Source organism: Dermacentor silvarum, chromosome 9 (assembly GCF_013339745.2).
Source record: "Dermacentor silvarum isolate Dsil-2018 chromosome 9, BIME_Dsil_1.4, whole genome shotgun sequence".
NCBI lineage: Eukaryota > Metazoa > Arthropoda > Arachnida > Ixodida > Ixodidae > Dermacentor > Dermacentor silvarum.
In genome coordinates, this window is record NC_051162.1 from 5,769,084 (window position 1) to 5,792,420 (window position 23,337).

The 23,337-nt window shown below is 48.4% G+C and overlaps 1 protein-coding gene across 7 annotated transcripts in view; it reads left to right on the forward strand.

The window, feature by feature from the left end:
• The window catches only part of LOC119465117 (tubulin--tyrosine ligase-like protein 12), a 190,162-nt gene that overhangs the window by 100,101 nt on the left and 66,724 nt on the right, over window positions 1-23,337 (forward strand). For all 7 annotated transcript variants that reach the window (XR_007463256.1, XR_007463255.1, XM_049655702.1 and 4 more), the window contains exon 11: window positions 22,141-22,292. Coding sequence is in view for 5 of the 7 variants with exons in the window: in XM_049655702.1 (XP_049511659.1) it covers window positions 22,141-22,292 (152 nt within the window). In the remaining 2 variants the exon portion in view is untranslated. The remainder of the gene's footprint in view (window positions 1-22,140; window positions 22,293-23,337) is intronic.

Here is a 23,337-nt window from a genome sequence, read left to right on the forward strand (position 1 = left end):
AGGCCTATCCAGGTGGGCCTAAGCAGCGCCATCGCTGGCGAGCTGACGAGCTCCTCACCGACGAGGTACCGACGAGCTCACCACCGACAAAAGGGGCAATGCGAGTCGTCGGCACCTATGGCAGTAACGACGCCCCGAATGAATACGACTTGGACCCGACGAGAGGAACTTCAAGTCGTCGGTCCGTAAGAGCCCACGTTTCTGATTTGCAACGCAGTTAGGCCGGGGCCAGGGTGGCCAGACTTTGGCGAGCGAAGACTAGGACTGACCTAGAGACTTATAAGGCGGAGCTAGGCTCCGGAAATGAGATAGTTCTTTTTTAGTAGTGTTGTATTTAGTTAGAGTTTTGGATTTTCTATTAAGTAAGCATTTACGTTGGGTTATGTCTTTAGTTTTGCGTGCCTTTAGTTTTGAGTTTCGGTTTTAGTGTTGTGTGCCACGTGCTTCTACCGTTCTTGTAAATATTAAATCTTCGTTTGCTGTGCCGCCAGTCGTGTCTCTCCTCCATCGAGAGTAGCGCATGCACGCAACTCTCCGCCTCCCAAGCGAGTAAAGGGGACAAAATATTCACAAAGGTCACGGACTCGGCCAGACCCCCAAGTCTCCCGTCGCCAGAGCGTAGCTGGAGATGCGACCTTCCTGGCCCGGAGCCACGTCGATAATCGTCGAACCGTGCTGTTTCTTCCACGATCACAGCTCGGTTCATGCGCCTCGCGCGCTCGCGCCGTTCAGAACGCTCCGTGAACTTCGTCGTCTTTTTCGTATACCGCTGGCGACCTCTTACATGTGACATAGGCCCCCTCTTCAAGAGTTTTTTCTCAAAAAACTGCTCACTCTTGGCCTTCAGGTGATGACTGTGACTCCTCGTAGTGACATTGGTGCTGGTTCATGTGAAGACTCGATACACTACACAACCCCACACTGTTGCGCTCAATTCACCAGACGCACTGTTCACCGCGTTTAAGAGTTCACTTTATACACATTTCACCACCTAATGCACTTCACTCAACTGTTCACAATGTTCACTAGTTTAAGGTCGTGAAACACTCTCACATGAATAAACTTGGTATCAAAGCATGTTTTACAATACTCTACCTACTCTATATCTACATAGGTACCGTATTTACACGATTGTAAGTCGACTCGAATGTAGGTCGACCCCCCAAAATTTCATGTCTCAAAAAAAAAGGGGGGGGGGGGAGAAAAACCACGCGAGTGCATTCACACAAGGGAAATTTATTGATGGGGTTGCTAAGACTACTCATCGTCACTAGAGTCGACCTCACTAGCACTGCTGCCGTTATAGCTGCTGCGGTCCCACAGCACGTTGTCATCAAGTGCAAGTCCACACTTCGCGAACGACCGCACCACGACATCGGGAGGTACAGCCGCCCACGCAGAGAGGACCCACCCCCACACAGTAGCCAGGGAGGCCAAATTTCCTCGCGCTGAAGCCGCCACTGCCGCACCACACGTTCACTGACTCCAAACTTGCGTCCCGCTGCGCAGTTGTTAGTTTCCTCGGCATGAAGAATAGCAGCCAGTTTGAACGCTGCTGTGAACGAGCGCCGAAAGTTCTTGGCACTCATGACAGGCGCGACGATTCAGCACAACAGCAGAAGGGACAGATGCGCGTGGCCGTCGAAAACAATCGTATCTCAAAGAAAAGCTCTTCCGCCAACTACTATTACCCCCCAAACGACGGCTCATCCGCCAACTACCAATACCCCCCAAACGGTGGCTCTTCCGCCAACTACCAATACCCCCCAAACGGCGGCTCTTCCATGATCGATGCTCCTACAAGAGCCATGCGCTCGTGGTGCGCGCAATCAAAATGTATGCAATACGGTAAATTAATACGCTACGCTTCTACCGTAACCATGGAAACGTAGCTGCAAAGTTGTAACCACGCCGTAGCGCCCCTGATTTCTCGTTTTTCTTGCCGCTACTAGCGGTACACGGTTCGGTTTCGATTCTAAGTCGACCCCCCAACATTGGATTGTCAAATTTGAAAAAATGGGTCGACCTACAATCGTGTAAATACGGTACTGTTTCACTTCTTTCCTCTCTATACACATTTACGAGTCCCGCAATCTTCCGCGTGCCAGTCCTACATGGTTTTCCTTTTGGTTCTAGCCATTGCACCTGCCCTATTTCTTTTCCATCTTCTGCGCTTGCGCGTTACACGTTTAGGGCGATTTGGGTATCTATCTCCTTCGCCCTTTTTCTCCGAGTCCCAATGTTCCCTCATGCCTAGTGCCTGGTACTCCCTGGACTCCACGTCACCTATCGACTTCCTACCTTTCCGAGGTGAAACTACTTTCTCCACTCTCTTCCGCTCTTCAGGTACACAAACATCGATCGGGATGTTGTCCATGCTCTTATCCCGGTTAACCTGAATCAAGAATTCTCCCGTCGCGAGCTTTTTCTTTCTGACATCATGGGTACTATCTAGTCTGCCTGCGTTCTTCCCTTCAGCAATCATGCAAACGCCAGTCTTCTCGTTTTTCCCCTTAGCCATATTGTTTTGACATACATCGCATGACCTGACGTATCTCCTCACATCGCTCTGTACCCCGATCCAAAAGAAATCTTCTGTTATTTTTTCTAAAGTGTCTTTTATTCCCTGGTGACCTGCCATTGCATTATCGTGCCCTAACTTCAGTACTTTCTCTCTCAGTTCCTTGGGGACCATCAACTGCTGAACCTCTCTTCCCGAACTGAACACACACCTCCGGTATAATAAATCGTTCTGCTTGAAAAACTCCACCACTTTTCGACTTCTTTTCCTTCGTACTATTTCTCCTATCTTCTGTACGCACTTCTGCAACGACTCGTCTTTCTCCTGCAATTCCTTGAATTCAGCCGCCATTATGCTCAACCTCTTAATGTTCGTGACCGGTAATGGTGTTAAGGGTTTAGTACTCTTACTCATAGCACGCGTTTGTACTTCCGCCGCTACCTCTACCTCAGGTGTCTCCTCTTCTGGCGCTTCTGGCTTATTCCTCTCCTCTAAATCTTCTGTCCTCTTCCAGTTAGGGTCTGGGTCATCTGCCCTTCTCACCCCTGATACATTTTCCAAAATCAAGTCAAACAGAGGATCTTTTACACACCTAGCTGTGACCCATCCCAGAAGAAATGGTGTTGATACTTGAACTCGCGCCTCTTGTAAATACTTAACAGACCCGTCCGCCAAAATGACTGGTTTGAAATAGCCGGTCATGTTCTCGGATGGTACCAGACTCTCCCTGACTAAGACTGTGTTCGCCCCCGTGTCTCTCAATACCGTGGCCCTGCATCCTTGAACTTCTCCCTCCACCACGGGCATGTTCTTTTCTCTCGGCCCATTCTCTCTGCCTTTCATCATACATGCAGCTTTGTCCACGTATCCTGATCTGCATTTGTGCGCCCCAAGACCTTTCTTTTGACATAGCTGGCAAACCACTGGTGGACCACATCGACTATCCTTCACCCGACAGTTCATTGCTATGTGCCCCAGCCGGTTACAAAGAAAACATCTTTGTGGCGTCCCTTGCCTGTTCATCAGCCCCCGATTCCTCGTCTCCCCTACTGCTGCCATCGGCGCGTCCTTGCCACTCTTTCCTAAATTCCTTAGTCCCTGCGCCTCTACGAACTGATCTGAATGCGCCGCCATTTCCTCTAATGTTTTTAATTTCCTCTCCTTGAGGAATATCGCCAGACTGTCGCTGCACCTGGCGAGGAATTGTTCTCCTACGACCTTGTCCCGCACCCCTTCATATGTCTTGTTCGCCTCTGACAACTCCATCCATCTTTCAAAGTAGTTTGTTAATCTACATGCAAACTGTTTTCCAGTTTCCGCGTCTTCCGGCTTGCATGACCTGAACTTTTCACGGAAACCCTCAGCGTTTAGCCGGTATCTTTGCAATAAAGTGTTTTTCACCTTGTCATAGTCTAAACTCTCTTCGGCGGGCATTCCGAACATACTTAAAGCCTCGCCAACTAGACACAGGCTTAAGGCGCTAGCCCACTCATTCCTTGCCCAGCCTTGCCCGACCGCTATTCTCTCAAAGCGATGCAAATACGCATCTAAATCATCTCTCCGCTCATCAAAGGGAGCCATCAATTTCCTTGGGCAAATCTGTTTTGGCCTGGGCGAAATCGAGTCGGATGACGCCGACCTGGGGGAAATCGACCCCTCGCGAGACCCGGCGTTCATCTCTGCCAACTTTAACTTCAACTCTAAAATTTCCTTCTCGCGCTCATGATTTTCGCGCGCTTGTGGCTGCTGCTTATCCCGTTCTTGCCGAGCAGAGCATATTCAAAGAATGTCATCACCTCCTCCTTAGTCATGTTCAAATCCTTTGCTACTGCCGCCAACCACTCCAACTCCATCTTTACAACTCCCGAGTATCGGTGACTGGGCCGTATCAATCCTGGCAGGCTCGCCAATATTTTGTCACCTTTACTCGCTTGGGAGGCGGGGAGTTGCGTGCATGCACTACTCTCGATGGAGGAGAGACACGACTGGCGGCACAGCAAACGAGGATTTAATATTTACAAGAACGGTAGAAGCACGTGGCACACAACACTAAAACCGAAACTCAAAACTAAAGGCACGCAAAACTAAAGACATAACTCAACGTAGATGCTTACTTAATAGAAAATCCAAAACTCTAACTAAATACAACACTACTAAAAAGAACTATCTCATTTCCGGAGCCTAGCTCCGCCTTATAAGTCTCTAGGTCAGTGATAGTCTTCGCTCGCCAAAGTCTGGCCACCCTGTCCCCGGCCTAACTGCATTACAAATCAGAAACGTGGGCTCTTACGGACCGACGACTTGAAGTTCCTCTCGTCGGGTCCAAGTCGTATTCATTCGGGGCGTCGTTACTGCCATAGGTGCCGACGACTCGCGTTGCCTCTTTTGTCGGTGGTGAGCTCGTCGGTACCTCGTCGGTGATGAGCTCGTCAGCTCGCCAGCGATGGCGCTGCTGAGGCCCACCTGGATAGGCCTAGCGTCGGGATGCGTCGCAACCTCTTCGTGAGTGCCGACGTGGCGTCCCGTGGAGAATCGAACGTGCCGGTTTGCCGCAGAAGGGGGATACTCTCTGGGGTGCCCGGTCCTGCCGTGAGAGGCTGCAGCCAGTCCAGGAGCCTCACTCGAACTTGCCGAGGTCGACGGCCACACCTTGGACGGCCAACGTCACGGACTCGGCCAGACCAAGTCTCCCGTCGCCAGAGCGTAGCTGGAGATGCGACCTTCCTGGCCCGGAGCCACGTCGATAATCGTCGAACCGTGCTGTTTCTTCCACGATCACAGCTCGGCTCGCGCCGTTCGGAACGCTCCGCGAACTTCGTCCTCTTTTTTGTAAACCGCTGGCGACCTCTTACATGTGACAAAATTATTTATTGGAAACAGTGCACGAGTGTACCGTATCTTTCCGTGTATAACCCGCCACTGCATATAACCCGCACCCCCAATTACAGCAGTCTGTAAAGGAAAAAAAAATTTATTTGCGCGTACAACAGCACTATAACCTTTGCAAAAACCGTGTCCATTTGCGGATGCAAAACTCGTCCAAGTCCCCCACCCCCTTCGGAGGTGCTAATAAAGCTGGATTCACACGACAGACGTTATTGCGGACGAATCAGTCATGTGACATGTGGCATGGGATAATTTTGCAGCGCGGATGGAGCAGCCATCACATGGGTAACGGTGATGGAATAAACATGACCGAGCTGAAAATCTCAACGGTGATTTGGCTCTCTGCTGTATCGCAAAGGACTTCTCTTAGGGAGTGCCGCGAGCATGGGTGACTTATGGTCACGTGATACGCTCTCTTCAAGCTCTGATTGCGATCCTATCCGCCATGTGAATATAGCTTTATTTTCAGATTCTGCTGAGCTAGGATGGCCGTTCAGAGTAGCTTATTGTGAACCGAGTTCTAGTTTGCTGGCACCACGTGCACTATTTGCTAACTACAAAATGCAAAATTAGGACCCATAAAAAGGGAGGAAATTGACGGACTATGAAGGAGGGGAGAAGGGAGCTTCGACACACAGGGGTGGGGTTCCCTATTTCTTTCTTTTTTTATGAGAGATAATCAAAATTTGAATGTCGGAAAACCTTGCCTTGAGATGTTGCTTCACGCCAGTTCGCGCTGCGCTGCCATGAAGCCACACCAAAATTCGCATGTCTCTCGGACCCCTACTTCACTGTTAACTTTTTTTTAAATTTTAGGTGCAGGTTATATGCACAAAAATACGAAATTTACACTTACAAGTGACACTTAGTGGCTTAGAAGCTATGTGCAGACTAATGAACATTTAAAAAAGATAACTCTTTCTCTGACAGAGCTGTGGGAGGGATGCTCACTATCAGTCTAGTTAGGGTGGCTTTATTTTTTGTCAGAACGGCACAACTCTAAGAGAGCGGCTGACACGCACCTGTGCTGCCAACCATCTCAGCCATTTTTTATATTATTGTTATGTTCTCCGAGCTTTTTGTTCAGACAGTGACCTGTCTTCCCCACGTAGTATTTGCCACAAGAGAGGGGAGTTGTATATCAATTGTATATACAGTGTAGACCGCTTATAACGTAAGTCCGCGGAGTCGCGAATATCCGCACTATAAGTGGTACCGCACTATAACCAAAGCAACAATTTTCAAGGCCCGCACATAAGCAAAACATGTGCACCGAGCCGCCACGCGTTGGCGACAGTCGAGGAATGCGGCTAGAACGTTTGCATTCAATGTACAGTCGAATCTCGGTAATTCGAAATAATTCACGCGGCGGCGCCTCCAACCGGCATTGCTCCGGCAGCCGCCATAGAGTAAAAGATTAGGAGAGACCCCTCAATGTCGCGCGCGAACAAAAAAAAAAAACCTGGCGGAAATTTCACCCTTTCTCCGATGGCAAGGTCGCCGATTCAGCGTTGCACCGGAAGATGCGTGTACGTGCCGACGTCTCAGCCACGCTACAGTAGCCACGCGTAGAAAATGGCAGTGAACCCTTCTTTCTCCTTTATGCTTCCTCTACTTTCTAGTCATGTGTTGACCTTGCACGCTGCGGCTACGGCACAGAGGGAAGCAGCGGCGCTGTCCCAGGCCGGCAAACGCCTGCTTCCCGATAACGGCAGAAAACGAAACTTCGGGGAGCTGGCGCTGGGCCGGCTGGAGCAGCGGCGGGCGTGCACGGTGACAGTCGAAAGTGAGGGAGCTACGAGGGAGGGCGAGGGGGGCCACCGAAGCGGCGGAGTTGCCGAGGCGAAAACCACTTCCCTGCCGCCCTCCTCCCTCACATTCCGCGGTCTCCTTCGCCGTGATGTGCCGGCGCCGCCCGCTTCCTGAAGTTTCGTTTATTGCCGTTATCGTGAAGCGATCGTTGGCCGGCGTTGGCAGTTTCGTGGCGCTCGCTCGCCATGCGCGCCGTGATATTTCACGACTCGCACTCAAGATTCTGGTTTCAGCCTCACTGGCTGTTCGTTCGCACCCACGCGCCCTTCTCCTCCACTTCGTTTCTCTTTCTTCCTCGAGCACTCCTTGGGGCGCCCGTTTGAGGGGAGCGTTCGCCGTCTCCGCTGACTTCCGTAGTCCCAGGCAGCCGCACTGTAACCGGTATTTCGTTTCCCGCAACTGCACTATAAGCGATATGTGTATACATGGAGTGCAATGGGAAAATTAACGAGAGTCTGAAAAGACTGCATTATATTCGATCCTGCACTGTAAGCGGTTACGTTATAAGTGGTCTATACTGTATATATATATCGATATATCGAAGTTGTATTTGCAGTGAAAAAGCTCATTAAATCGCGAATTTCGTTAGTAGGAGGTTTTAAAGTCTCATCAGTAAAAATTCCGAGAGCATTCCTGGTGGATAGTATCTTGTTAGCAAGCATTTATAAATTAATCTCAAGAAGGCTGTTCCATAATACACTGTTATGAGCGCCAGCGCGTATGGAGCAGATTGTGTCAAGAGCAATGCATCGACATGGCTCGTGGAGTCCAAGATTTGCGTGTGTAGTGTTCCCGCAGCCGGCGCCTACAAATTAAACACGAAGATGTAAAAAGATACGGATATTGTCCTGAACAAGAAAAAGAATGAAAAGTCAGAACTACACGAAGTAAGGTTCCTAGTTTTATCGGAGTTGTGTGCTCAGGCAAACATTAACTGATTTTACTCGATAACCACAATCTCGCTGTCGCAGCGTGAGCAAACGCTTTGCACCGTGTCTTGCAAACTTGGGATTATGCGCCCACCAGCGCTACACGCACGAGAACTCAATGTGCACCAAGGCACGAATAATTTCGGCTCAGAGTTTGCACTTGCCGCAGAGAGATTACCTCGGAGATGCGGCACGTGGCCCGCACATGGTCAGGCATGAGGAGGAGAAGGCAAATAGGTGCACGTTTCTGCCCCCTATCCTAGCGTGTGCTTGACCGCACATTCACTCCCTCCCCATCCCCTTTGCGCAGAAGGAATCGTCAGCTGTCATGTTTCTCAGAGCTACCACACCTCCGTAACTTGTTTACCAACACAACAAGGGGCGTAGCGGCATTTCCCATCTACCGCGTTCAGGCGTGCCCGCGACGGCGTTTTTGCTGTGCAAACTTTTCACACGAGAGAAGCTTGAAATAACTTCTTCCTCGGCCGAGATTTTTGTAGTTCTTTACTAGGATTTACTAGGCCATAAAGGCACCAAGTACATGCCTGCAATGGCCGAAAACTTTGTTAAATTGAAACCGTGTCACAAAATTATGTGGTTAAATCACGGAAAAAAAAGTACACGGTTTTTCAATAAACTAAGATCGGGAAATGAAAATAGTTTTACATTGCAAATTTCGTTAAACCGAGGTTCGTTATCGAGGTTCGTTATCGAGGTTTGACTGTACTACCCTCTTTTTACAGGCCACATCTCTGGTTTTGTGCCGTTTGTTGCCCCATTGCCTGATGCTACCACACGGGCTGCTGATTTTGCAGAGCCTAGACAATTTGCAAGGGGCTACCTTCTTCAAGCTGTGTGAAATTTTGTGCAACTATGGCACAACAGCAATTTGTTCTTGGACCCTAGGAGTGTCGCAGCATTAACATGCTCATGCGAACGCGACTGTTCTAAAAACATTTGGCTACGGATACTTGGATGTGCATAAGGTAACCTGCATCTGTGAGGCGATCAGATTGAGTGGACAAACTGTCATTAATCAGGGGCAGTAGGATTCATACAGATCGCACAGACGATGGGTGTTCCGCTATGGGCATTAGCGCAATGTGTGTGCGCATCGTGGTATGCTAAAAGGCGCTATTCTAAATAAGTGTAGGTGCATTACACGTGTTTATTTGGAGTTATAATCGCAACATTTTTTTCATGCAATCGAAGGTGCCCTTTCCAGTCTTCCTGTTGTATAATGTAATACAGTCGAGTCCTGGTACAACGAAATTCACGGGGCACGTGAAAAATTTCGTTGTGGCGGAACTTGGTTGACGCAAAATTGGTATGTATATACATACGCCAAATGGCAAAGCCGCAAACGAAACCGACACCATCTTCTGGGAAATCTTCGTGATGGCGTGGGGGCAAAGGTTTAGATGTAGTGAAGGCAGTCGATAAAGTGTCAACTTCACGAGAGAATGCATTTTGCGCCGCTGTTACAGCATTTTTCGTACATTGCGGCCGACGATCTACCCCAACACGCGTGCCCGGCCGATCACGAAACACTCATTTTACGGCATATGCACATAATAAAGCGGTTTGAATTATCACAATTTCACTGCATATTTATGAAAACGTTGGCAAGCTTAGCTTGCGCTTACTGGAAGTTTTATTTCCAGAAGTCGGTCAGCCTGCATTTTTTTCTTCACGGCAAGCAAAGGCGTTACGCGAGTCTCGCAGTCCATTAAAACAGCCATCGCAATGTCATTGTCGTGGGTTCTGATAACTTTTCTGATGAGGTCAAAAGGATCCATTACTTTCAAAGCAGTCGCCGGAGTCAGTGTGTCTAGTGGATTGTCATTTTCCCCAGACTACGAGACGTTGCCATCATGTTGACAACAGCGGCTGCTGCCTGTGGCGCCATATCTTGAAAGTGATCTGCGACGTGCACCAAGTGCAAGCCCACGTGGTCCTCATCTTCAAAGCGATCTGCGATGTGGGCAAAGTGCAACTAGTGCCGGGAGAGTCATATGCGGTGTACAGAACTTTCAACGCTTAGTTCGCGTGGAAGTGAGAGACTACACGGAGGTCAATTCACTCGCCGTTATCACCGCGCCTCCTCACTACAGCGTGTTGACAGCGAGTTTCCGTGGTCATCGAGCGAGATGTGTTCATGTTTACTTGTGCGTGCGTGACACCGCGCTTGGTAATTTAGTTTGTGAATGTTTATAAGTTTATACGGCTAATAAAACTACAGTAAAATCCCGGTGATACGATTCCGGCTGGTACGAATTTCAGTGTGATACAAATTCGTAACATTCCCCGGCCGAAATACATTGCTCACGATATGAAAAGAATCGGATGTTCCAAACGTGTTGCTGCTCCACTGCGTATCATACGAACGCGTGAGCAACAGTGACGGCGGCCGAGCCAGCGGAGCGACGTACAGACAAGCTGGCGCAGCGGGATCCATAGTCGCCAAGCAACCGGCTACGTCACAATGCTGCGCAATCTCTCATTGGGCATCCACATCAAGCGGACCGGACCACATCACAGCCTAGCCGATGCTTAGCGAGAAAGTAGACAAGGACCGTTGCAGGAACCACGACCGCGGCGCAGCCCCGACGGCCAAAACGCTCCCTGCACTCGATGTGCTCAGGAGTTCAGTGGCGTGCAAAAACGCCTTTCAGAAGGCGATCGTTGATGATTTGGGCAAGAAGAAAATGTACACGGTTAGTAAAACTCCGTTAAAACATTTTTCAAGGGACCGTGAAAAAAAAACAGCCGCAGTTTAGCCCGAAAGGTGAAGCAACGATTGCGATAGCAAATTAGTAGACAGCTGTACGAAGTAAGGATAGTAGTTGTACTGGCCGTACAAATTTGTAAACATTCGCTTACTAACTACAGTGTAGACCGTTTATAACGTAAGCCGCCAGAGTCGCGAATGTCCGCACTATAAGCGGTACCGCACTATGACCAAAGCAACAATTTTCAAGGCCCGCACATATGCAAAACATGTGCACCGAGCCGCCACGCGTAAGCGACAGTCGAGGAATGCGGCTAGAACGTTTGCATTCAATTTACAGTCGAATCTCGTTAATTAGAACTAAATCACGTGGCGGCGCCTCCGACCAGCATTGCTCCGGCACCCCCATAGAGTAAAAGATTAGGAGAGACCCCTCAATGTCGCACGCGAACAAACCAAAAAGAAAAAAAAAACGCAACGGACATTTCACCCTCTCTCAAATGGCAAGGTCGCCGATTCTGCGTTGCGCCGAAACATGCGCGTACGTGCCGACGTCTCAGCCATGCTACCGTAGCCACGCGTAGAAAATGGCAGTAAACCCTTCTTTCTCCTTTATGCTTCCTCTGCTCTCAAGTCACGTGTTGACCTTGCACGCTGCGGCTATGGCACAGAGGGAAGCAGCGGCGCTGTCCCAGGCCGGCCAACGAACTACCCACGCCAGCAAACGCCCGCTTCCCGATAACGGCAGAAAACGAAACTTCGGGGAGCTGGCGCCGGGCAGGCTGTAGCGGCGGCGCCTGCACGGCGGCGGGCGCGCACGGTGACAGTCACGGTGACACCCTCATGAGGGAGCTACGAGGGAGGGCGAGGGGAGCCACCGAAGCGGCGGAGTTGCCAAGGCGAAATCCGCCTCCCTGCCACCCTCCTCCCTCACATTCCGCGGTCTCCGCGTGCCCTTCGCCGTGCCGTGCCGGTGTCGCCTGCTCGCTCGCTGAAGTTTCGTTTACTGCCGTTATCGTGAAGCGAGCGTTATCGTGAAGCGAGGAAGTGCAACAGCAGCAGCGAGTGAATTGACCTTTGTAATGTCTCTCGCTTCAACGCGAACTAAACGTCAAAAGCACAGCGCATACGAAGCTACCAGCACTAGGCGCACTTTGTCAACATCACAGATTGTTTGCATGATGAGGTATGCGCGGGCGCACACTTTGCACATATCGCAGCTCATTTTCGAGATACGGCACCCGCGCGGCTGCGTCGTATCTGCAACGTGCGGGTAGCTTGTTGCAACGCGTTGGTCACTTGTTGCAACGTGCAAGCTAACTGCACCGCTAAATTTACTTGACTGCCACATTCAAACGCAACGTAAGATGCAGGAACATTACTGATTGACGACGTATCACGGGAACTTAATACATGGAAGTCAATGGGATTTAGGTCGGGACCGCGAAAACGCAATGTAGCAGCCAGGAAAACGTAGCAGCGAGGAAAGTATCAATGGTGTTCCACTATAACAAATCTTTTCTGGTAAAAATAAATTCATTTTTCTTGAATTTGGGTATGTTTTGATGATATGAATTTCGGGTAATAGGAATATCTCACGCGACGCCGCGAGATTCGTATCACCGAGGTTTTACTTACTATCCTTAGTTCGTATAGCTGTCTACTAATCTGCTATCACAATCGATGCTTCGCCTTTCGGACGAAACTGCAAGATTTTTTCCTTCCGCTTTCTGCCTTGGCGATCATATGTGCCTTCTCCTCGAGCGAGATAAATTTATGTTTCTTCATTGTCGTAGCCATTTCGACCAGACACAGACCACAGAAAACGGCAGCGATTGTGGTGATATCGTGCAGTCTCGCGCAGGCGCGTGATGACCATGCGTGGCTATGGTTTGCAGTGGCTTAAATCAGTACTTTGAATTTGATTTCGTTCGCAAACATCTCGTTCAAGCGGACATACGATCGTCACAGCTTTGGAAGGGCCTTTTAATTTGACTACTCGGCAGTTCAAATTTCATTTCAGTCCCAGTTTCATTCTCGAAAAGTTCGTCAAATCGGAAATACCGAATAAAACGCCTTCGTTATGAAGGGACTTTTTTTTTTATTACTTTCTATGGGCAGCTGACAGGGAATGGGAAAATCTTCATTGTGGCTGAAATTGCGTTGTAGCGGCATTCGTTGTAGGGGAATTTGATTGTATACCTCACATTATATTGGTGGTTGCAGGCGGCGCGAATCCAGGCTTTATTCAAGGGGCGGGGCGGGGGGGGGGGGGTCTGACATTGAGGTGGTGATTAATGATGATGATGATTTATTTATGTGCTAGCGGGTTCTCTTAAATAGTCGTGAAACCTTGTCACTCCAGAGTTAAAGAACAGTAACAGCTGGGTAGAACGACTGCACACAAATTTTAAGGGGAGGGTCGGGACATCCGGACATCCCCTCTGGATTCGAGCACTGGTGGTTGCATTATATTCTTGCAAATGCAGTACCTCGACAGCGGTTAGTCGGTCAGGTGTTTAACAATGAAAGAAAACAACAGAAGGGGCTTGCTGTACAAGCTGTGCTGCAGAATTCCTGCTTGCTTGAGCCATGAAACATAGGAAAATGAAATGACAATGCTCTTGCAGTTCTTTTCTACGCAATGCTCTTAGCAAACAGTACAGCACCACTTCAGTTTGGTTGGGTGTAAGTGCAACTTTTGCTTTGCTCATTTGTTAGTTTTGCAGTGCCACCTCGAATCCTGAGCTTATTGTGTGACATCAAATGCGATAAGTGATGGCTGGCACAGGGTCAAATGCCTTTGAGTTTTTGATGTATAATTAAGCACAGTCCAACATGAACAGACAGCTGGTGGGAATTACCCAATTTTCCAAGCTAACTTGAGCGAAATACACAATCTTTTAGTGTAACGGCTTACTACAGTCAAACCCACTTACAGTTTAATCCCGCAATAACGAAATTGGCGGGGAAACCGAAAAATTTCGTTATCGCGAAATAAGACAGTACAAATAACACAGTATGAATAACACAGTAGGAAACGAAAATTTAATGCTCAAATTCAGTTAGCTTGCCTTGTCGACCCTTGCCATGTAGTAAACGCATAGATCTTGGCAACGCAACAAGTAGTTCATTGCAACAACATCATCGTGCGTTCCTAGGAATGTCTGAATCTTGTCGAAAGCGTCCAGCACATCCTCTGCATTGGTCGTCTTCACCCCGTGGCTTGTGCCCTGGTCCTTAGTATCGTCAGTTTCGCACACGCCTCTAACAATGGCCTTGTCAGTCAACTCTTCGTGAACGACTGCATCTTCATCAGTTCCAATAAAGTCGTTGACACCAATGCTATTGGGAACCTTGCTCTTGAGGGAACAAAGCATGCCCCATGTATGAGTCAGGGACTCGGACACTACGCTCACGGCAGTGGCATCGAACATGCACGTGATGGCTCTTGGGTTACACGGAAACCGGCATGGTGGAAACAGTTTTCGATCACGGCTGGACTTGTGGAAGCCCATACTGCGGCCAGCAACTCAGGTGCCATAAATAAGTCAACCTTGGTGGCACTCTTTAAAGGGGCCCTGAACCACTTTTTATCGAAGTGGAGAAATACATTTGATGTGAAAATAGGCTATTTCAGAATCACTTTGCTGCAAAAAAGTACTTCAATGAGTTCAGCAGAAGCAGAGTTATTGGCAATCAAACATGGCCTCTGCTGTGCTCCCCTTCCTCCTTCAATGCCTCGCACTGCGAAGGCTAAGGCGGAGTGGGGCGGGGCCACAACGCTCCGCCTCGGAAACGTCACCGTGGCGTGCAGTTCAAATTTCCTTTTGGACTTCCGATTTTGGTGCCTACGAAGCGCTAAACGCAACCAAACGCGGTTGTCCTCAGCGAGCCGCAGTGCGCTTAGCCGCTGGACTCGTGGTGGCACCTCGCGGTGGCCGCGGTGTAGCCGACCGCAGCGACCAATAGCAGCCGTGTATTGGAATGTGCTTTATTACGAAATAACGCTTTATTACGAAAATTTATGTGTGAAGCAAAGGCATTTAAGTGCATTTTGGAGTCTGCCGACCTTGTGCGAGTAGATAATGTGTGGGGAAACGTCCCATCAATTTTTGTTGTTACGGGATTGCAGTTTAGCAACATTTTATTGTCGAGAGGTACGAAATGCATTGAATCGTATGGGTGTTCGCCGGGAATACGAAAATATTTTGTTGTCGCGGGAATTTCGTCGTGGCATTTCATTATCGCGGGTTTCGACTGTATAACTACCTATCAGTTATAACGCCTACATTTCAGTGCATTTATGTTTTCTGACTCTGCCTATTGAAACTGCTTCCAGACACAAACGAATCTCGTTAATTCGAACACACTTAATTCGAACGTCCGGTTTGTTCGAAATCACGCTTGTAGTTTGCTTAAAGTGACGTTGGTCAAAGTTATGTCAAAATGGGCGAACACGCCCTGTACTAATTCGAACGCGCAAGCATTTTGCGACGGTTAATTCGAACATACCGCGCTCCAACAATACTCTCAGCATCGCTCCAAATCGTGCGGCGGCGCCTACGACCAGTGTTACTCTGACCATTACTCTGACCTAAAAAGCATTTATTTCTTGAAGTGCCACCCAAACTCTTCGCGCCCAGTCCGCGCTGTCCGGCGCCGCGCCTCCGCACCAAAAGAGAAGGAGAGAAAGCGCGTGACTGCGTGCTGTTCTCTTTCGCGGCCGTCGGTGGGGCGGCGTTTATTCGTATCAACCGACGCAGGCTGAAAATCGATTCGTAACAACCGTTCTCTAGCACGTTGCAAAGTAATGGGCTCGGCCGGGACCACAGAAAAATTCGTATCATCCGAAAATTCGTATTAGCCGTGATCGTATCATCGAGCTTTTACTGTATATGAAAGTGGATTCTTTTTCCGAAGACAGATGCATTTGCTTATGTTTAGTGACATTCGCCATTGTTTACATCATTCATGTATATTACCCAGACTAGTATTGAGGTCGTTGTAATCGTTAGTGCAAATAACTTCTACACCAGGGTTAACAATATCAACAATGTCATTTAGGGCCTAGCACACTGCCCTGTGGTACACCAGATGTGACTGAAGACAGTCCGAGAGTTGACCTCCTACATCTACGTATTGTTTCCGATTAGTTAATTAGAGTGAAATCTAACAAACAAAAATTTCTGGAATACCCATTGTTTTAAGTTTGAAAATTAGTTTGCCGTGGGGAACTTTGTCAAAAGCTTTACAGAAATCTAAGAAAAGCACATTTATCTTGCTGTGTCTATCCAGGGTTAATGCAAGCGAATGAAACAATGTGACGAGTTTAGTTATGGTTGAAAATCCTTTACGAAACCCATGTTGAAATTTAGTCAATATAGAGTGCTCTTCCAGGAATTTATTTGTACTAGTTGCTATGATATGTTCGATAATTTTACAACATGACGAAGTTAGTGAAATTGGACGGTAATTTCCTAGTGTTAGGCGGTCTCCATTTTTAAATATGGGCACAATTCGGGCTGTCCTCCAGTCATTGGGCAATTTGGAAGTCAGAAAAGAAGAGCGAAAAATAATAACAAAAAATTTAGCAAGAGAATGAGCATAACGTCGTCGAAACACGTTTAGAGTATCGTCTGGACCGCATGATGCATTGGTTTTCAAGTGCAGCAGCTTAGATACCACACCAGGATAAGAAATGAAGTTTGCATCAGCACGTGGAAAGACTGTCGTGTTACATGCGCAGTTTGAATTGGAAGTGGTAAACACGCTTTGAAAATATTTAAAATGCTGCGTAATGTCCCTCTGATACGTCACGTTGCTTCCATCGACTGACATTTGTGACAGTATTCTTTTCTTCTCGCTGATATAATTCCAGAGTTTACTAGGGTCGCCTGCAATAAAGTCAGACAAAGAAGTTTTGAAGTAATATTTTCTTGAGCTGTGTACAGCTTGAGCGAGGCTGTTCTGTGCATCATTTATTAAATCCGCCGGTGCATGTTTTTTTAATCGTTTAACTTTCCGCTTCTTCTGGATAATGCTGCAAGTTACCCAAGGTGTTTGTTTGTTAAATTTCTTGCGTTTTGTTGGTATAAATTTATCTAAGCAAAAGAGACACATACAGCTGTATCTCGTTAATTCGAACACGCTTAATTCGAACTTCCGGTTTATTCGAACTGACGCTGTGGTCCCGGGACTTCAAGGTTATGTGTAGAATGGGCGAAAATGTCCGGTAATTCGAATGTGAAAGCATTTGTGACGGTTAATTCGAACATACCGCACACCAACAATGCTCTCAGCAGCACGCCAAATCACGTGGCGGTGCCTCCGACCGGCATTGCTCCTAAAAGCTTAGGCGAGACCCCTCAACGACGCGCGTTGAAAAAAAAGAGAGAGGGAGAGAAAAAGAACTGCGGCGGAAATTTCACTCTCTCATATGGCAAGGTCGCCGTTTCTGCGTCGTGCCGGAACACACCTGTACGTGCCAATGTCTCAGCCAATGCCTCGCTTCACTGGCAGAAAGCGAAACTTAGGGGAGCGGGCTAAGCTGGCGCCGGGCCGGCGGTGGGCGCGCACGGAGACAGTGGAAGGTGGGGGAGCTACGAGGGAGTTGAGAGGGAGCGCGAGGGGAACCTCTGAAGCAACGGGGTTGCCGAGGCCAAATCCGCTTCCCTGCTGCCCTCCTCCCTCACCTTCGACGGTCCCCACGCGCGCCCATTGCCGTGCTGGTGCCGCCCCCCCCCCCCCCCCCCCTGAAGTTTCGTTTTCTGCCGGGAAGTGATCGTTGGCCAACGTGGGCAGTTTCGTGGCCATCACTCGCTGTGTGCTTGCGCGCCGTGATATTTCACGACTTGCACCGTTCGTACATCGTGCTATGGTGCTCTAATACTTCAAAAATAGGTCCTTCCTTTAATTCGAACAAATTTTCGGCCCCCTTTGAGTTCGAATAATCGAGATTCGACTGTATTTTTAAACTGTGACCAGAGTGAGCAGACATCTGCGTCTTCGAAATCGGTAAGGCATGTTTCCATATGTTCAATTATGCGTGCATCATTAGCCCTTGAATAGTCTTTAAAATATTGAAATAACGAAGTTGCCTGGGATCGTGCTGTTGCTATATTAACACTCAAATAAAAAGCGGTGGACACGGCGAACTCGTACGGCGAACAGTAAATGCAGCCAGCCTTTCAAAACTTAGTGGTTTGGCTTGGCTTGTTCTGTGGTTTGGGTGCGGTCAGCGATTACTGGATCGACTAGGCTTCGCTAGTTTCGGTTTCGAGAAGGATCCAGCGATATGGCCGATGACCATGCTGGCGACGTATTAAAACTAAAGTTTGGATTGCTCATTTCTGTGGCCAAATTGGCAAGTGCAATGTTGAGCAGGCAGAGTCTGAATATCAAAGGGCGCTACAAGGTGTCCGAAATTTCGGAAAGTTCCTCCATGACCACACCTGCCATAAGACCGTGCCACTTGAAAAGTGCATGTAGGTGGTGGTTGGAAGTGCGCAGCTAGGGTGTTAAGCGTGGTTGACGTTTTAGATGCGAGAGCATCTTATGCTCGGGGCAGTGTCCGTTCTGCGGCGTCCGCACCCATACTGGGCATGCGCAACACTCCCTCATTCTCCTCTCCTATGTAGGTGTGCGCTCTCCTCCTCCCCTCTCCTCCTCTCTGCCACAGGTGCGGCGCAGCAAATCATTGCATATAACTCTCTCTCACTCTCTCCCTCTCTCTCTAAGGGTACGCCGGTAGGCGGCACAAGTGTCACGCGCGTTCGCTGTGCTTCCGTCATTGTCTCTCTGTGCAACGATGTGCGAAACCCCATGAACGACGTCAACATCGGTGCTAGTTGCAGCGGCAGCGCCATCGCCGCGGAGCAGAAGAAGGCTCGGGAAGCCGAACGTAAACGTCAGCGTTGGCAAGCGCACCCCGAACTTCAGGCCAGGGAAGCCGAACGTAAACGTCAACGTCAGCAGGAAACTTCTACGGAAGCAACACAGACACGCGCCCTTCATACACGCAGGGACTTCAACGTAGACATACTGACAACCGATTGGCTGGTGCTGCACATGAAGGACGTATACTCTTTGCGATGCATTTCCCAAGATCACAAGCAACCCACCACCATCAGGGGAACGTGCATAGGCCTCATCTTCGCAAATTTTCAAACTCGACCCTCTGCAGCAAGACCCATTGACACTACACTTCACCGACCACAAAGCCATCGTCTTCAAGATACCGCGCGCACCGACGCTAGGAATCACGTACGATCTCTAAATAAAGACGCAACAACCCCGTACAAACGTCTCCTCTCTTCTCAATACATTCCCTCACTCTAACTTTCATTGGGTTGTGTTGCCAAGTGAAACGAATCGGAAACTCGATGCGCACCCCCCGCGATGCTTTCGCATCCCACCATGGTTGCCCGTAGGGTCAGATGATGTGATTTTTTCTTCTAGATTATTAAATTATTTTATAGACTCTACACTTGGGTATTTTTCTCGTAATTGTACGCCAAAGTCGCAACATATTAAGTGGGAACATTGCAGGAACAACGACATATCAATGGAGATTCTAATGCATAGGTGTCTGTGAGCCTCCTGCTGGGACCACGCTTGAGCAACGTTATACCTGGAAGAACGTACCAATGAGGACTGCATTTGCACACATTGACTATCATTGTCGATGGTGTCTGCATAACTTCAGCTTCTGCATCAAGAACATCTACTTTAGCTGTTTGCGATGCATGTCCTTGTATTCATACATAATATTTTGCATAGAGGCTCAACACCTACCTTAATATAGATGTGTTACGTGGTGCAAAATTCTTTTGCACCTGGTCTTTACAGTAGACTGACTACGATGGCGCTGTGTTTAAGAAATGTGCACTACGGTGGAATGTCGTAATAAGGAAGTTGCATCAAATATGCAGTAACTTGGTTATATTCAATATTCTGCGAGCACATACCGTGTTTACACGATTGTAGGTCGACCCATTTTTTCAAATTTGGCAATCCAATGTTGGGGGGTCGACTGAGAATCGAAACCGAACCGTGTACCGCTAGTAACGGCAAGAGAAACGAGAAATCAGGGGCGCTACGGCGTGGTTACAACTTTGCACCTACGTTTTATTGCGATAGCAATTATAGGGACACTCAAAAGCAGATTTCTGCCGTCGGCAACGTCGGCGCCGTCGCCGTAAGGTTCCGTATGACGTCAATGGAGATGAAATCGTCGCCGCGCGCCGAACGCTGTATGTGCGAGTGAAAGGGCGCGAGGGGCGCGCGCTTTCACGGGGAGTGAACGCACGGCGGAGAACCAACGCGCGTTCTGCGCCGTGCTCCCTTAAGGGCTGCAGAAGTAGGCGTCTCTTTCCTCCTTTACAATCACCATATATGTAGAGCAAACGCGCCTTCTTCCGACGCGCGAGAGGCCGTGGGGTAGGGAAGGGAGGCGACGTTTAGCTGCGGCACCAAGTGCCTATTTATATCAGAGGCTCCGGCAACAGTCACCAACGCCGCACGCATTTTGAGCGAATGCGGGCAAAACGCCGACGGCGTCGACAACAGTTCTGCGTGTTGCCGGTGCTGCTGCATGTCCAAGTTTATACAGCTGATAAAGCTAATATCATTACTCCGTATAGCTTCTACAAATTTGCTATTGCAATTGATGCTTCGCCTTTTAGGTGAAACTGCGACAACTTTTTTATGGTTACAGTAGAAGCGCAGCGTAATAATTTACTGTATTGCATACATTTTGATTGCGCGCACCACGAGCGCACGGCTCTTGTGGGAGCATCGATCATGGAAGAGCCGCCGTTTAGGGGGTATTGGTAGATGGCGGAAGAGCCGCCGTTTGGGGAGTATTGGTAGCTGGCGGAAGAGCTGCCGTTAGGGGGGTATTAGTAGTTGGCGGAAGAGCTTTTCTTCGAGATACGATTGTTTTCGATGGCCGCGCGCATCTGTCACTTCTGCTGTTGTGCTGAATTGTCGCGCCTGTCATGCGTGCCAAGAACTTTCGACGCTCGTTCTCAGCAGCGTTCAAACGGGCTGCTATCCTCCATGTTGAGGAAACTAACAACTGCGCAGCGGGACGGAAGTCTGGAGTCAGTGAACGTGTGGTGCGGCAGTGGTGGCTTCAGCACGAGAAAATTTGGCCTCTCTGGCTACTGTGTGCGGGTGGGTCCTCTGCGTGGGGGGCTGTACCGCGCGATGTCATGGTGCGGTCGTTCGCGAAGTGTGGACTCACTTTTGATGACGACGCGCTGTGGGACCGCAGCAGCCATGAAGGCAGCAGTACCAGTGAGGTCAACTCTAGTGATGATGAGTAGTTTAGAAACCCCATCAATAAATTTCCCTTGTGTCAAATGCACTCGCGTGGTTTTTCTCCCCCCCCCCCCCCCCAATTTTTTTTTTTGAGCCATGCAATTTTGTGGGAGTCGACCTACATTCGAGTCGACTTACAATCGTGTAAATACGGTATTTCTTACGAGTTAATATCAGGGAGAAACTTTTTTATTTACCATATTTTGCCGCGTATAACCCACACGTCCAATTACAACAGCCGGAAAAGAAAAAAAAATATCCGCGCTTATAACCCGCAGAAACAACTGCGTGCAACAACGCTCAAATCTTTGCGAAAACAATCCATTCAGATGCCTGACTCGTCTACATCGTATCTTCGGCCAGCAACTCTGTTCTCCCCCTCTTCGGTGATGCTGATAAAGCTGGATTCACACAACTGATGTGATTGCGGACGAATCAGTCACGTAACATCTCGTGGATCGGATCACTTTACAGATGCAGCTAGCATTCACGCGACAGAGGATGACAGTGCAGCCGGAGCATGGGCAACGGCAATTTCGCTCTCCGCCGTACACGAAGCGCTTCGCGTGGACCGAGAGAGTGCCATGGGAACGGGTGACGTACGAGTTTGCTGGTGTCGCGTGCACGATTTGCTACAATCAAAATGCCAACCCGTAAAGAGGAGAATGGAAGATCACGAAGGAGGGGAGAAGGGAGCTTCAACACGCAGGGGTGGGGAGAGGGTGGGATTGCCTAGGAGATAATGAAACTGGTGGGGAACTTTGCCTCGAGATGTGGCTACACGTAAAATTCGCATATAACATCACCCGAACTTTACTGCAACTTTTCTGAATTTTTGATGAGGGTACTTCGTTACATCTGATAAGTCACTGTACATGAGTTGGTTATATCAGGCTTCAACTCCATACTATAGCTCATGCGCCCTCTTGTTGCAGGTGGCATGCAAGTATGTCTCGGACCCAGTGCTCTACCCACGAGAGGGCATCGGTCTAGTCAAGTTCGACTTCCGCTACGTTGTTGTCCTGCTCAGCGTGCGGCCTGTGCGTCTTTACGCCTACCGCCACTTCTGGCTCCGCTTTGCCAACAAGTGAGAGGATCAAGCACTGCATGGATGCCAACAATGCAGAAGTTTGGAAACTTGGGCTCTTTCTAGGATTTCACGAATGTTGTGCCATGTGTTATGGAAAGTTTAAAACTGTTGCACTAACAACTTATCGTTTTGGGAGGTGGAGACACCCAAGTTAAAAAAAAAAGAACATACATGCAAAAAGATATGCGGATCTCATGCACTGTGGAAATCGATCCAAGCAAAGCTTTGTACGCTGTTTGCTTTGATTGACGATAATTAGCACTGATGTTGGCGGCAAATGTAATAATTTCTTCAGCATTTAGTCGAATATGAGAGCTGTGCGTTCATGTTAAACATTACCTTGTATGCACCACTGCTGTTTGTCTGTGTAGTCCAGAGAACACAAAGAGAGATGTGTTTGCTTGAGGTGTTGTTGTGCATCATTTTTCATAATCTCTGAAAGTTGAGCATTATCATTGCCCCACGTGGGGCACATCACATCGTGGCAGAAGTTTTAAACTTTACTTGAATTATGGGGCTGTACGTAATTCAATTATTTCATAATTTTTATTTCATAATACCCCAAAGGCCCCCTAAGGGGTATTACATAGGGGCAACGGATACATGAAAAAATGCGAGCTTTGCGTGTTACCGTAAAAAAACGAAAAAAAAAGAGTTTTGCATAAGTACGACGACTAGCAAAATACACAAATAAAACAGTATACGAAATAGATTAGTCAAGTGAAAATCAGAGAGAAAACACAAAACTGTCTGAAAAACAAATTAAGGGCATAAAATAGATATAATGTACAAGAAGCAAAACGAGGTCTTGCTGGAAACTATGTCAGTTGTCACCTTAACAAATTAATAAGACATGAATACACTTATACAATGTACACGCAGAAAGGAAAAAAAATGATCAAGACAATATATACACTGAACAACATATGAACAAACGCTAAAATAGTACATGATGGATATTTACGCTTAACCGTTGCATAAAAGTTCCTGAAAGGTTGCGAAATTGGTTTGAGTAGCAATGTGTGATGGCAGGTTATTCCAT